Source organism: Stegostoma tigrinum, chromosome 12, assembly GCF_030684315.1.
Source record: "Stegostoma tigrinum isolate sSteTig4 chromosome 12, sSteTig4.hap1, whole genome shotgun sequence".
Taxonomy (NCBI): Eukaryota; Metazoa; Chordata; class Chondrichthyes; order Orectolobiformes; family Stegostomatidae; genus Stegostoma; species Stegostoma tigrinum.
The window spans coordinates 15,652,996-15,666,749 of NC_081365.1; the positions used below are offsets into that span (position 1 = coordinate 15,652,996).

At 40.2% G+C, this 13,754-nt stretch overlaps 1 protein-coding gene across 1 annotated transcript in view; it reads left to right on the forward strand.

Moving 5' to 3' along the window:
• Positions 1-252: 252 nt before the first annotated feature.
• LOC125457007 (transmembrane protease serine 2-like) overlaps positions 253-13,754 on the forward strand; it is an 85,780-nt gene continuing 72,278 nt past the window's right edge. The window contains exons 1-6 of the mRNA XM_059649991.1: positions 253-262; positions 5,551-5,637; positions 6,280-6,387; positions 9,822-9,948; positions 13,250-13,363; positions 13,459-13,502. Coding sequence (XP_059505974.1) covers positions 253-262; positions 5,551-5,637; positions 6,280-6,387; positions 9,822-9,948; positions 13,250-13,363; positions 13,459-13,502 — 490 coding nt within the window. The remainder of the gene's footprint in view (positions 263-5,550; positions 5,638-6,279; positions 6,388-9,821; positions 9,949-13,249; positions 13,364-13,458; positions 13,503-13,754) is intronic.

The following is a 13,754-nucleotide window of genomic DNA, read 5'->3' on the forward strand; positions in this document are numbered from 1 at the left end:
AGGAAAGTATCCATGGCTACTATTGGAAGACGAGTTGAGGAGTTTTACCTGATTTCTTCCTGCCCCATGCATTTCTTGACAAGTCATACTGTCATAGTTTCTGTTATTGCATTGTGGTTTGTGGGAGCTTGCTATGCATTAACTGATTTCTGCACCTCAACTGTGATTGCACTTCAAAAGTAGTTTTCTGTAACTAGTTTTGGCACATCTCAGAGGTGCTACATAAATGCAAGCTTCTATTTCTGATGTTCAATGGACCAAGGTGAGGCACACATTGCAAAGTGGGTGACTCAACTGTTCCCCGTAGGGTCCATCTCCAGCCAAATGTTCCAGCAAAAGTGCTGCTGGATTTGGGTTACTGATGTTCCTGCACTGGACCCTTCATGGTTTAAGTTGATCTCCCACCTCTCTGGACCCCAGTTCAAAGCAGACTCTTTGCAGAGTGAGACAAGAGACCCAACATTGCTGATATAAGAGTTCACGTTACATGTGGTTGGTCTGAGCGAGGCTCTCTACCTGTATCAGTGTCTGAAAGTTCTTCTTAAAAAAACAATTGGGTAAAAGTTTGCCGCAACATTGTGGGCCAAAGAAGTGTTCTGTGTTCTGTGTTCTGTGTTCTGTGTTCTGTGTTCTGTGTTCTGTGTTCTGTGTTCTGTGTTCTGTGTTCTGTGTTCTGTGTTCTGTGTTCTGTGTTCTGTGTTCTGTGTTCTGTGTTCTGTGTTCTGTGTTCTGTGTTCCCAAGTCTCTTGGCGCTTTCTGAATTTTCTTGCCATTTAGAAAATAGCCCATGCTTCTATTCTTCTTATCAAAGTGCATGACCTCACACTTTCCCATGTTGTACTTCATCTCTCACTTCTTTGCCCATTCTCCTAACCTGTCCAAATCCTTCTTCAGCCACCCCACATCCTCAATACAACCTGTCCCTCCACCTATCTTTGTATCGTCTGCAAACTTAGCCAGAATGCCCTCAGTTCCTTCATCTAGATCATTAGTGTATAAAGTGAAAAGTTGTCGTCCCAACGCTGACCCTTGTGGAGCACCACTTGTCACCAGTTGCCATCCTGAGATGACTTGCACACCTTTGGACTGTGGGAGGAAACCAGAGAACCTGGTAGAAACTCACACAGTCACAGGGACAATGTGCAAATGCCACGCAGACAGTGACTCAAGGTTTGAATTTAATCTGGGTCCTTAATGCTGTGAGGCAGCAGTGCTAACCAGTGAGCTAGAAATCAGTCACTTTGCTGTTGTGTTTGCTTCATAACTTGCAATCTGTTACAAGTTTACCCACGGAGTCAACTAATCTCTGATGAGCAGTAGAATATTGCTTTTCCAAAAGCGCTTTTTTGTTAATGAAGTATTTGATTTGTAGTGGACGTCAACACCATGTCATAAGGGTGTCAGCTAATTGGCACAGAGCACAAGGAACAACAGATGGAGTTAGATTGTGGCATAAATATTCTCTGAGAACATCTTATCTGAAACATTCTGTCTTTTACATTTACTTGAGAAAAGACATAGTCTCAGTTCAATATTTTGTTTGAAATGGAATGCATACACAATGGTGCACAGCTCTCTCTGTGGTATACTGTACTGAAGTACCAATTGATATTGTGTTTGAGCTTCTGGAGCAGGACTTGAACCCAAGTCTACTGGCTATAGAGGTGGGTATGTGACAAATCATTGAAAGCTGACACTTTAGCATATCATAAGCACCTTCAGAAGTACAGATCTATTGATGCTGTGTATTATTAATGACAAAAAGAGCTGTTAACTGTCCTCCTGGCTTGAGGTTTCTTATATAAAGGAGAACATAACGTACCAGGTAAACAATGTTACAAGACAGAGCAGCAGTTTCAGCAGCACTACCAAAACATTGTTCACTTTCCCATCACTCATCCTGTTTTTAGGAGTCCTGCCTAGGATGAGATGCTGCTTGGCCTGCTGTGTTCATCCAGCCTCACATTTTATTATCTCATAGTACCCATTTGGTGCAGGTAGGACTTGAACCCTGGCCATCTTGGCTAGCGCTGGGGATGTGACCAGTACACCATAAGGGGCCTTTTTCCATGTTGTGCACATCTCTTACCTTTCAGAGAGTTCACTGTTTATGGCTCCATGTATTGTGTACATACAATGATGTGACTCTGCTTGACAGTCAGTTTGCAGTGGGTTGTAAACTGCACGTTAAAAAGTCAGTCAATTTGCTGTTGTGACTGCCTCATAACTTGTAATCTGTCACAAGTTAATCAATGGAGCAATAGAATATGATTTACCTAATACCTGATATTCTGATTAGCTACAGGTGAAATCTTCTGCTTTATCAATGATAAGCTGTCTCGCTGTTATAATAATCACAATATCTGTATCGACTGACAAAAGAGAGAACTTGTGTTGGTGCTGTATTGTTGTGTTGTTGTATACCATAGAAAATAGTGTCAATAGTTTGTTCCGCATGCAGCAGGATCAAAGATTTATGCTCCAGAACTTGCTGTACTCCTAGCCAGGATAAAGGATTTAGGATAAAGGTTGGAAGAGCATTTTTTTGTGACCATAAGGCTGCTTCCTGCATGACTCAATACTGGACATTGCTCTGTTTGTTGTGTAGGTCAATAATTTACTCTTCATCTAGTTGATGTAAAATTTACAATGCTTTAAATTATGGGCTATTGACTGCAGGAAATAATTAGCAAAAGGAGCAAAAATCATCTGAATATAACAACTGATCGTTTCATGGTTACTGTTGTAGAAATTAGTATTCTAGAACATAGAACATAGAAAAGTACAGCACAGTACAGGCCCTTCGGCCCACGATGTTGTGCCGTGGAATAATCCTAATCCAAAAATAAAATAACCTAACCTACATTCCCCTCAACTCACTGCTGTCCATGTGCATGTGCAGCAGTCGCTTAAATGTCACTAATGACTCCGTTTCCACGACTACCACTGGCAAACTATTCCATGCACTTACAACTCTCTGGGTGAAGAACCTCCCTCTGACGTCTCCTCTATACCTTCCTCCTAACACCTTAAAACTATGACCCCTCGTGGCAGTCAATCCTGCCCTGGGGAAAAGTCTCTGGCTATCGACTCTATCCATGCCTCTCATTACCTTGTGCACCTCGATCAGGTCACCGCTCTTCCTCCTTCTCTCCAGAGAGAAAAGTCCGAGCTCAGTCAAACTCTCCTCGTAAGACAAGCCCTCCAGTCCAGACAGCATCCTGGTGAACCTCCTTTGCACCCTCTCCAATGCCTCCACATCTTTCCTATAATAGGGTGACCAGAACTGGACACAATATTCCAAGTGTGGTCTCACCAGGGTTTTGTAGAGCTGCAGCATAACCTCGCGGCTCTTAAACTCGACCCCCCTGTTAATGAAAGCCAAAACACCATATGCTTTCTTAACAACCTTATTCACCTGTTAAGTTAATCCCAAGTTAATTAATTGTATTCAGATTTCTTGAAGGGCTACAGATTTAGAGCTTGAAGTTGAGTTATAGCACACTCTTATGGCCATTTTTGAGTGCATTAAGAAGTGGGTATATTCGTAGTAAGTTGCTGCTCTTGCCAAAGTTACCTTTGAAATAACTTGCTATATAGCACTATCCATGGATACACTAGACATTACTGGAGAGAAGTCAGCACTACTAACTGATAAATGACCTGCAACAAGACAAGCTGAATGTCCTGGTGAAGTCCCATTACGGAAGCTTAGAATGTGAAGTGCTACAACTGTGCAGGAAGAGGCACCATCTGGCCAAGGCATGTTGGAGGAAGGTATAAGGAGGAAGGAAAGGGCAAATAGTTCCTGAGCCACAGCAGATTGATGAGACATCAGTTGAAATCCCTACAAGAAATGCACAAGGATGTCCGATGAAAATTCATTGTATTGCAAGTAACGTTGGAAAGGCCCCTCCCCATTCAAACACATAAACAAGGAAAAAGGGTAGGCCACTTGGCCCCTCAAGTCTATTCCACCGTTCAATAAAATGATGACTGATCTGATTTCACCATCAACTGCTTTCCTGCTTACTTCTGATAATAGAGTTGTAGAGTCATAGAGGTTTGCAGCCCTGAAACAGACTCTTTAGTCCAACTCGTCCATGCTGACCAGGTATCCTATATAAGTCTAGTCCCATTTGCCAGCATTTGGCCCACATCCCTCTTAAACCCTTTCTATTTATACACCCATCCAGATGCCTTTTAAATATTGTAATCTTATCAGCCTCCACCACTTCATCTAACAGCTCATTCCATATAAGCAGCACCTCGCGTGAAGAAAAATTTGCTCTATAGGCCCATTTTATATCTTTCCCTGCTCAACTTAAACCTATGCATTCTAATTTTGGACATCCTCACCTCAGAGCAAAGACCTTGCCTACTTATCCTGTCCATGCCCCTCAGGATTTTAGAAACCTCTATAAGGTCACCTCTCAGCCTCTTTCACCCCTTTGGTAATCAAGAATCTATCTACATCTGGGCTTAAAAATATTTAAAGATTTTGCATCTACTGTCTTTTGAGGAAAAGAATTCCAAAGACACTCAGGCCTCTGAGAGAGTTTCCTTCCCCTAAATTCTGTCATAAATGGGTGGCCTCTTAATTTTAAACAATGACCCTTAGTTCTATGTTCTCCTGCAAGAGGAAACGTCCTTTCCACATCCACCTGGTCAAGTTCTCTCAGGATTTTAAATGTTTCAATTACATCACCTTTTAAACTCCAGAGCCTATAGGTCTAGCCTGGCTAGTCTTTCCTAATAAGGCAATTGACTCATTCCAGGTATTAGTCAAGTAAACTTTCTCAAAACTGCTTCCAAAGTATTAATGTGCTTCTGTAAGTATTGTAACTAGTACTGTGCACAGTGTTCTAAATGTGATCTGAAGCATACCAGAAGGCAGATAAGAATCAACTACATTTCTGTGGGTCTGGAGTCGTACGTAGGGCAGACCAGGTAAGGATATTAGTGAACTATTCTCTGTTTTGATGAGTGAGAAAGTAGTAGAAGGATTTTTTTTTTAAAAGGATCCCTACAGAGTGGAAACAGGCTCTTTGGCCCAACAAATCCACACCGACTCTGACAGTATCCCACCCCTTCCCCATACAGCACCTAATCTACACATCCCTGAACACTACGGGTAATTTAGCATAGCTAATCCACCTAGTTAGCACACCCTTGGAGTGTAGGAGGAAACCAGAGCACTCGGAGGAAACCGACCCACATACACGGGGAGAATGTGCAAACTCCACACAGACAGTTGACCAAGGGTGGAAGTGAACCTGGATCCCTGGCACTATCAGGCAACTGTTCTAACCACAGAGCCACTGTGCCACCCCTAAGATATGTTGACAAGGTTAGATGTAGAATTATAGAAGGGGACTTTTATTTAACAACAACTATCAAAATGTATGTGTTGAGCCGAATTGCCTGTTTCTATGCTGTGTCATTCTATGTTAGGACAAGCATGCTGCCCATCTGATGATAATGCCTTAACGTCATGTATTGGATTGTCAATCTTGCTCTAACACACTCGATATTGTTGTGACATTACAGCTAAGAAGACAAACCTGTTGGTTGCTTTGATTATTGGTGGTGTGCTGCTTTCCTTGGGGATTCTATCAGCTGTCGTCTGGTATTTTAGTGAGTATAGCAATGGTGTTTCCCCAATGTCATGTTCCAAATGTATTAAGCTTTTAAGGCTTAAAAATATATACCACCACTCTGCTCTCGTCTTTATGAAATACAAGGCAGGCAGATAAGAACACTGGAGCTCACTCCTCAGGTGACTTACTGCTGGCAACATTTGATTCTGAGGCTGAAGTGGAAAGTCTGATTGGTTAGGAAAATTTAGGCAGGCAAACGGAGGATTATGTTCCCATAAATATGTATGGCTTTGTGCAAATATTAAAATTTAAAGTGGATAATCAAGCATACAGAATGGATAGGATTATGGATAGATTTAATAAGAAGGGACTTGTATTTACATAGTGCCTTCTCTACCCTTGTGAATGTCCTGAAGCAATCTTCCCACAATTCCGCTCCTGGGGGTCCATGCCAAGTTTGGCAGATGAGTGAGAGTACTCCCACCTGGTGTTCATGCAGAAGTCTTACAGGGGAGGGAAGAGTGTTCACAAGATTTTCTATCAGAAAGATTTAATCAGAGCAGAAGTTGCAAGATGGCATCTCCATCAGCCTCGTTCCCTTGATCTTCGATAACAGTAAGTTGGAAATGGGAAGGTATTTACTCAGGTGGTTTCTAATCTTCTACTTCTCTTGTTTCAGTTTCAACTTCCAACTGTATACCCTGTGGAAAGAGTGATGGATGTGTGAGTCCGTCACATTGGTGTGATGGGATTCCTCAGTGCCGTTATGGCGAGGATGAAGAATGCTGTAAGAAAAACCATGCTATGCTTTTGTCTTGTATTGAAAATGTGATATAATATTGTCGCTCCCTATTAATGTCTGTTATGAATTGCAGATTGTAGCAATTCCTGTGTGTTTAATCTTGTAATATCTGATCACGTGGCACTTGATCAAGTCACACTGCTCATTTGCTGCCTGATCAAGTGGCATTTGATCACATACTTGCCCACGGCATGTTATATGTCACAGTAACAGTACTCATTCCTGGATTTGCCTTATTTGAGTTTTTAATATCACCAAGCCATGAATAAATTATTTAGCATTTTTTAAATGTGGGATTAATAACAATTTAAAAATGAAAGGTTTTCAAAAAAAGAAAAGTTTAAAGATAACTATTTTGAAAATAATCACTGCTCCTCTGAGCTTCCAAGCATTGCTTGCATAAGAAAGTGTTTACTGAACACTGATTTATCAAAAGCATGAAGGAAATTAGCATTTGTACTGGAGAAATTATGAAGCCAAACGTTGATAAATTCCCAGAACATGGATGGTATTTATCTTGGAGTGGTGAAAGAGGTGGCAATAGAAATAGTTGATACATTGTTGATGATATTTCAAACTTCTATAGAATTTAGAATGATTCCTGTGGTTTGCAAGGTAACAATGTCATTTGCTATCCAAGAAGGGAGTGAGTCAGAAAACCGGGAACTACAGACCTCTTAGGCTTATATCAGTAGGAGGGAAAATGCTAGAAGCTGTTGCGACATTGTCTCAATGGGCACAGTCACATGGGTTGTGAATGGGGAGTTGCATTTGATGATGTTTGTGGCGTTTGTTGAAGTTGTTATGAGCAACATTGAGAAAAGAAAGCCAATGGATGTAGTTGCCTTAGATTTTCAAACGTCTTCAACAAAGTACTCAAAAAGAGGTTGGTTAGAAAGCTTATACTGCATGTGATAGCAGGTAATGTACTTGCATGGATTAATGATTGTTTTCTGTCTTGGTGCCAGAGAGTAGGAATAAACTGTAGCAGGCTGTGTGTATTATATATTGAGGATTTGAGCATGTTTAGTGTGTAGATAAGAACTTGGCAGATAGAATATAACATAGAAAAATGTGAGATTATCTACTTTGATAAAAGAATAGATGAGTTGAGTATTTACTAAAATGATAAGGTTGCAAAATGTAGACATTTTGTCCTTGTCAATAAGTCACTGAAAGCTAACATGTAGGTGTGGAAACTATCAGCAAGGCCAATGGAAAGTTAGCCTTTATTGTAAAAAGATTTGAGTACTGGAATATTGAAGTCTTGCTTCAATTATACGGGAGCTTAGTTAGATCACATCTGGATTACTGTGTGCAGTTTTAATCTTGTAATCTCAGGAATTATATTATTGTCACAGAGGAAATGCAATGAAAATTCATCAGGCTTCTTCCTGGAAGGTCAGAACTGTCCTATGAAGAGAGATTGGGGTAATAAACAGCCTGTAATCTCTACAGTTTCGAAGAATGAGTGGTTATCTCAACAAAACTTTCAAAATGCTTAAAAAAGGATGGACAGTGTAGATGCAGATCAGATGTTTGCCCTGATTGGGGAATCTAGAACTAGTGGGCAAAAGTTAAAAATCGGGGGAATACCACCTAGATCTGAGATGAGTTGAAATCTCTTCATACTCAGAATTCTGAACTTTTGGAATTCCCTACCACTGAGGACTGTAGAGATAAAGGTTTAAGATAGAGATTGGTATTTAAATACCAATCAATTGGAAATATGGGAATGGGAATGGGGTAAATTAAAGGTATCGAAGTGCTTGATCAGCCATGATTGTATTGAATGGTTGGGTGAGCTCAGTGGATTCAATGATCTACTTCTCTTCAGTGTTCCTATGATGGTTATAAATAACATCTAACTGAAGTTTTCATGCCATTTTTATGAATTTTTATGATACGTATATTCTCCTCCATAACTTCTTACTGCTGCATATGATTTCCAGTACATGTTAAAGTTCATGTCCACTAGGGCCCCACAATCCATGCTACTTGCACTGCGATGAATTTTCATTGGACATCCTAGTGCTTTTTGTATTGATTTCAACTGACCCCGATTGACCTTCTCCTCTTTGACAAATATTTGCATGCATTGCCTTTCCACCCACCAGCATTTTCTCCTGGCACTTTCTACAGACATGCCTTGGTGAGATGACCCTTATTCTTGCAGCTCTAGCACTCAACATTCATACATGGTCAGCTCTCCGTTGGCTTGCGATTGTTGACTCTGACCTTTCTCGAGTCACATTCTTGAATATCCATGGACCATGATCTTTGTCAATCTATGTTGAAGGATGGTAGTGTCAGAAATTTACTGTAAATGCTTTCAGTTTTAAATTGCTCCACAACACTTTGGAAATTACTCCAAAATTGCAATGGATGGACAGCAACTTCAAGACGTAATATCCTCACTAGTAACTGATTGCATCTTTCAAGCTGATAGAATTCCACAACAGAGAATGGATTGGAACTGCAGTGCTGGCTAAGCCTGCGCAAAATGATTTCATTTCATTTGGTTTAGCAGGGGAAAGAAAAATGTTGATTGTATCCCATACACCTGGGCTGGCCTTGATGAGAAATATTATTCCACTCCTTTTCCCCACTATCAGACTAACAGCTGGATAATAAGGAATATCCAAGATACGATTAGCAAAAAAAATTTCCACTCTCTCCACACAGGACCAAAAGACTCATGATTGCCTGCATTCTCCTAGTCTCTTGATGATACATGTGGACACTTTGAAGGCCAGTCCAACCACCGGCTCTCCACATAGACTGTGCTTTTTTTAAAGCCATTTCTTGGCTAAAATAAAAAGATTCAATTCCTATATCTGGCTTGCTGAACGCGTATCAAACCCAAATTTCTTTCGCTAGACACATCCACACTTCTAATTCATAATCAACACATTTTGAAGGAAAAAATAAACAATACTGTATCAAGGGCATTAAAACGTCATCACTGAAATAAAACCAGTTTATTAAAATTTGTACAATCAGATGAGGAAGATCTTCCCTCTTTTTAATCCCGTTCTTCAGAGAAATACATATTTATAATTCATTTTAGCACATGGTTGTTTCAAATTTCAATCAAAATGTGGTCATGGTTAAAATTAAGGAGGCAAATTTAACCCCAAAATGAATTATAAAACATTTTTCATTGTGGATGTGAGTTTGCTCGCTGAGCTGGAAGGTTCACTTTCAGATGTTTCGTCACCATTCTAGGTAACATCATCAGTGAGCCTCCGATGAAGCGCTGGTGTTATGTCCCGCTTTCTATTTATCTGTTTAGGTTTCCTTGGGTTAGTGATGTCATTTCCTGTTCTTAGAAATCAAGCACACTTGAATTCAGCTCAAGGAACATTGTGATGTAGGCAAAAAATTGTTACAATTTTGTGTTTCTTTCTAAATTACAGTTCTGTTAGCAAACTCAACTTTTGTGCTTTATGCCAAATCTGTGGACTATGGCTGGCGGCCAGTATGTCATGACCATTGGAATGCGGATCATGGAAAGCAAGTCTGCAACAGGATAGGTTACTCCAGGTAACAGTAAGAGATTGCATCAATGTATTTTCTAATGCAGTTCCCCCAGATGTAGTCACATTCACCTGGTAGATGGTATCCCAGTGACTGCTGTAAATTAAATAGCTATAATATACAGTAATCAAATTTCTTGAGGGCACAGAGTTCACAGAGCAGTATTGGCTAGAATTGGAGGTCACATTGTGAAACTTCGCAAAGATGGGTGATGGAGGAATCCAAACACTACATTGTTGCTATTGATGAACAGCAACTCATATTCTGCTTGGGAACCCTGCAGCCCAATGGTATCAATGTGGACTTCACCAGCTTCAAAATCTCCCCTTCCCCCACCGCATCCCAAAACCAGCCCAGTTCGTCCCCTCCCCCCACTGCATCCCAAAACCAGTCCAACCTGTCTCTGCCTCCCTAACCTGTTCTTCCTCTCACCCATCCCTTCCTCCCACCCCAAGCCGCACCTCCATCTCCTACCTACTAACCTCATCCCACCTCCTTGACCTGTCCATCTTCCCTGGACTGACCTATGCCCTCCCTACCTCCCCACCTGTACTCTCCTCTCCACCTATCTTCTTTTCTCTCCATCTTCGGTCCGCCTCCCCCCCTCTCCCTATTTATTCCAGAACCCTCACCCCATCCCCCTCACTAATGAAGGGTCTAGGCCCAAAACGTCAGCTTTTGTGCTCCTGATATGCTGCTGGGCCTGCTGTGTTCATCCAGCCTCACATTTTATTATATTGTTGCTATTGAAATTGGCCTTCTGTGCCCCAGGCCATTGTTTGAAGAAAATTAAGGGAAACTTTGTTCTAACTTTAGGCTGTGTTGAACCCAACTCATCCAAATGACTTAATATTGAGCTCTTCACCATGAAAATATGATTAGTCGGAGTAATTTTTGGAACAAAGTGAAGGAAATAGCAATGTTCATCATCAATCTATTTTTTAATTATGTTCCAAGTCTGGGAGAGAGATATTCTTGATGATAAAAGTGGTTTGACAGATTTTTTTTTTCAGTTGAACGCAAACAAGCAACACAAACTGGGCTGAACGCCTAAAAATAATTTGAAGGAAATATTTTACTGATCTTGAAGACAATTCCATTTCAAATAATGCTGGAAAAAGACCACCCTGCTTAACTAGTTTTTAAAAAAAAACATTCATGGCTGTGGGCATCACAGGTCAGGCCAGCATTTCTTGTCCAGAGGGCAGTTAAGAGTCAGCCACATTGTTGTGGGTCTGAGCTCACATCTAGGCCAGTCTAAGTATTGATGACAGATTTCCAACTTGGAAGGACATTAGTGAGCCAGAATGGTTTTTGCAAAAACTGACATGGTCACCATTAGACAACTTTTATTGTAATTAATTCAAATTTTAACCACTTGCCATGGTGAGATTCAAGCCCATATCTCAGAACATTAGAGATAATGGGAACTGCAGATTCTGGAGAGTCCAAAATAACAAAGTGTGGAGCTGGATGAACACAACAGGCCAAGCAGCATCTCAGGAGCACAAAAGCTTTTGTGCTCCTGAGATGCTGCTTGGCCTGCTGTGTTCATCCAGCTCCACACTTTGTTATCTCAGAACATTAGCATGGGATTCCGGGTGATTGGTCCAGTAACATTACCACGACATAATTCGCCCTTTAAATAGTTGATCTGTTTTCAGGAAAAGCACAGACCTCATCTATAAGCAACTGAACAATGAGAATTAATGTCATTAATTGATCATGTATTTTGAATTTGTTGTTATCAAGTAAATAAAGCCTTTGCTTGATCTTTCAGGCCTGTGGCTGAATCAGAGGCAGTATTGTAAGAAAGCATCTTGACAAATTTATTGACTTTGTTCTTGCATTTAATGTAAACTCTTTATGCATCTTTAAAATCAAGAACTCAAATGTATCAATGGCTGCACCATTCTTTTGGATAAAATATATCGAGAAAAAACAATTTCTGCATTGGGATTCTGCTGTTATGGAGGGCCTCCAACTGACTTCTCATTCTATTGCAATCTGTCTATTCCATCTCATAATATTCACACAACTGTGGTCAGTATTATCTAAACATTCTTCGCTTGTTTGCATTGAGGAATAATATTGTTTATAAGGTTATTTGTTTCAAAAGTCAAGGTTACATTGCTCCTCGTTCTAACATTCTTTCCCAAGCTTTTAAACTGAACAAACTTTTCTGTTCCTAAGTGTTCAACTTTTATCAGCTAATATAATGTCATCTATTAATTATTCCATGATTTATACTTCTATCAGTCTTGTCCCTCTTTTTCTCTGTATTTCTTTGTTATTGTCACAGCATTTGAGTAGTATTTAATATAGAACCAAAAAGTTGACAATAATTTCTGAAGCTGAACACCAATTGGGTTGTATCTCAATCATGGTTTGTTGATTAATTGATCATTATTAGTCCCTCCAGGTCAGTCTGTCTGTTATCATTTACCAAGATGGTAGAGTGTGAATGAAAAACCTGGTTGTTTGTTGCCCCGTCTACGTGTTTCTATGTTCCAGTGAATTAGTGTAAAGTCACTCATCTACTGTGACTGTAGCATTGTCTCAAAGAAGAAGACTATGGAATATCTAATATGAGTAGATGTGTTTTGTGTGTGTGTGTGTGTGTGTACATGTATGTGTTTTCTGTTGATACTTTTCTGGGACTTTCTGGTGTGATACACCCAAATGATTGTGATGACATCCTGAGTTGATTGGAGTAATTAAAATTCAGCCACCATAATCCTCCAGATAAATGGACTTCAAACACTATTTTGCTACAGAAGCACAGAGTTTTCCGGTGACTTTTTCCAAAGTGAGGAGAGAGATACACCAAATTGAGCGCCATGAGTTCCTACATTATTTAGCCTCACAAAATTTAGCTACCATCATCTGCAAATTAAAAAGAGTTTTCTTCATGTTAATTTCTTAGCACTACATCACCTGTTACTGTATTGCACTCAGAACAGTGCCAAGAACAGAAATGCGCTGGGGGAGCAAAAATAGAATTTTTGCAAAAGTATTGAAGCGCAGAAAGCTGGGAAAAGAATGCATCATTTGCCAATCATTACCTCAACTTTGGTCCACTGGAACAATGAGCTAACTAGCTGTACAAATGATTGAAACTTGCCCCCAGTCACGTTGTCATGAGTAATTTTGAGGTCTTTGTCTCCGTGTGACATTCTTCCAGCTGGCCAAAACCCATAAACTTGAGAAAGCATCCCTACTTTGATATTAAGTTGTTTTGTGTTTGCCTGTATTGGACATTCCATTGCATAATAATGCTTTTAATCTCTATACTTGTGTTTCTCAGGAACAGCTACTCCTATTATGGATCAACCTCAGCAAGCACAGTTGAATCTTCAGAGTTCCTGATGCTGAATGAGACTTTATCAACAATATATACGTACCAAAAGCTAAGCATCAGGTCACTTCTTTATACATATCAATATATCACACAACTTTTGATGTTTGCTCATGATCTGTTAACACGCTACTCAGAAATATATTTTCCATTTACAGCCAAAATTGCTCTTCTGGGTTGCTGGTCACATTACACTGCATAGGTAGGTGTTATTTTATTATTTTGAGTTTCACTTTATAAGTTCTCAACCTGCTAATGTTTGCTATCTCATTCCACTCCACATTTGCTTCAATGTGTCTGTCAAGATCCCAAGACTAAGTTGTTTGCACAAATGTTAACAGAGCTCTGAGGAAGGGTCACCTGGCCCGAAATATTAACTCTGTTTCCTCCTTCACAGATGCTGCCAGACCTGCTGAGCTTTTCCAGCAACTTTATTTTGTTAACTGAGCTCCAC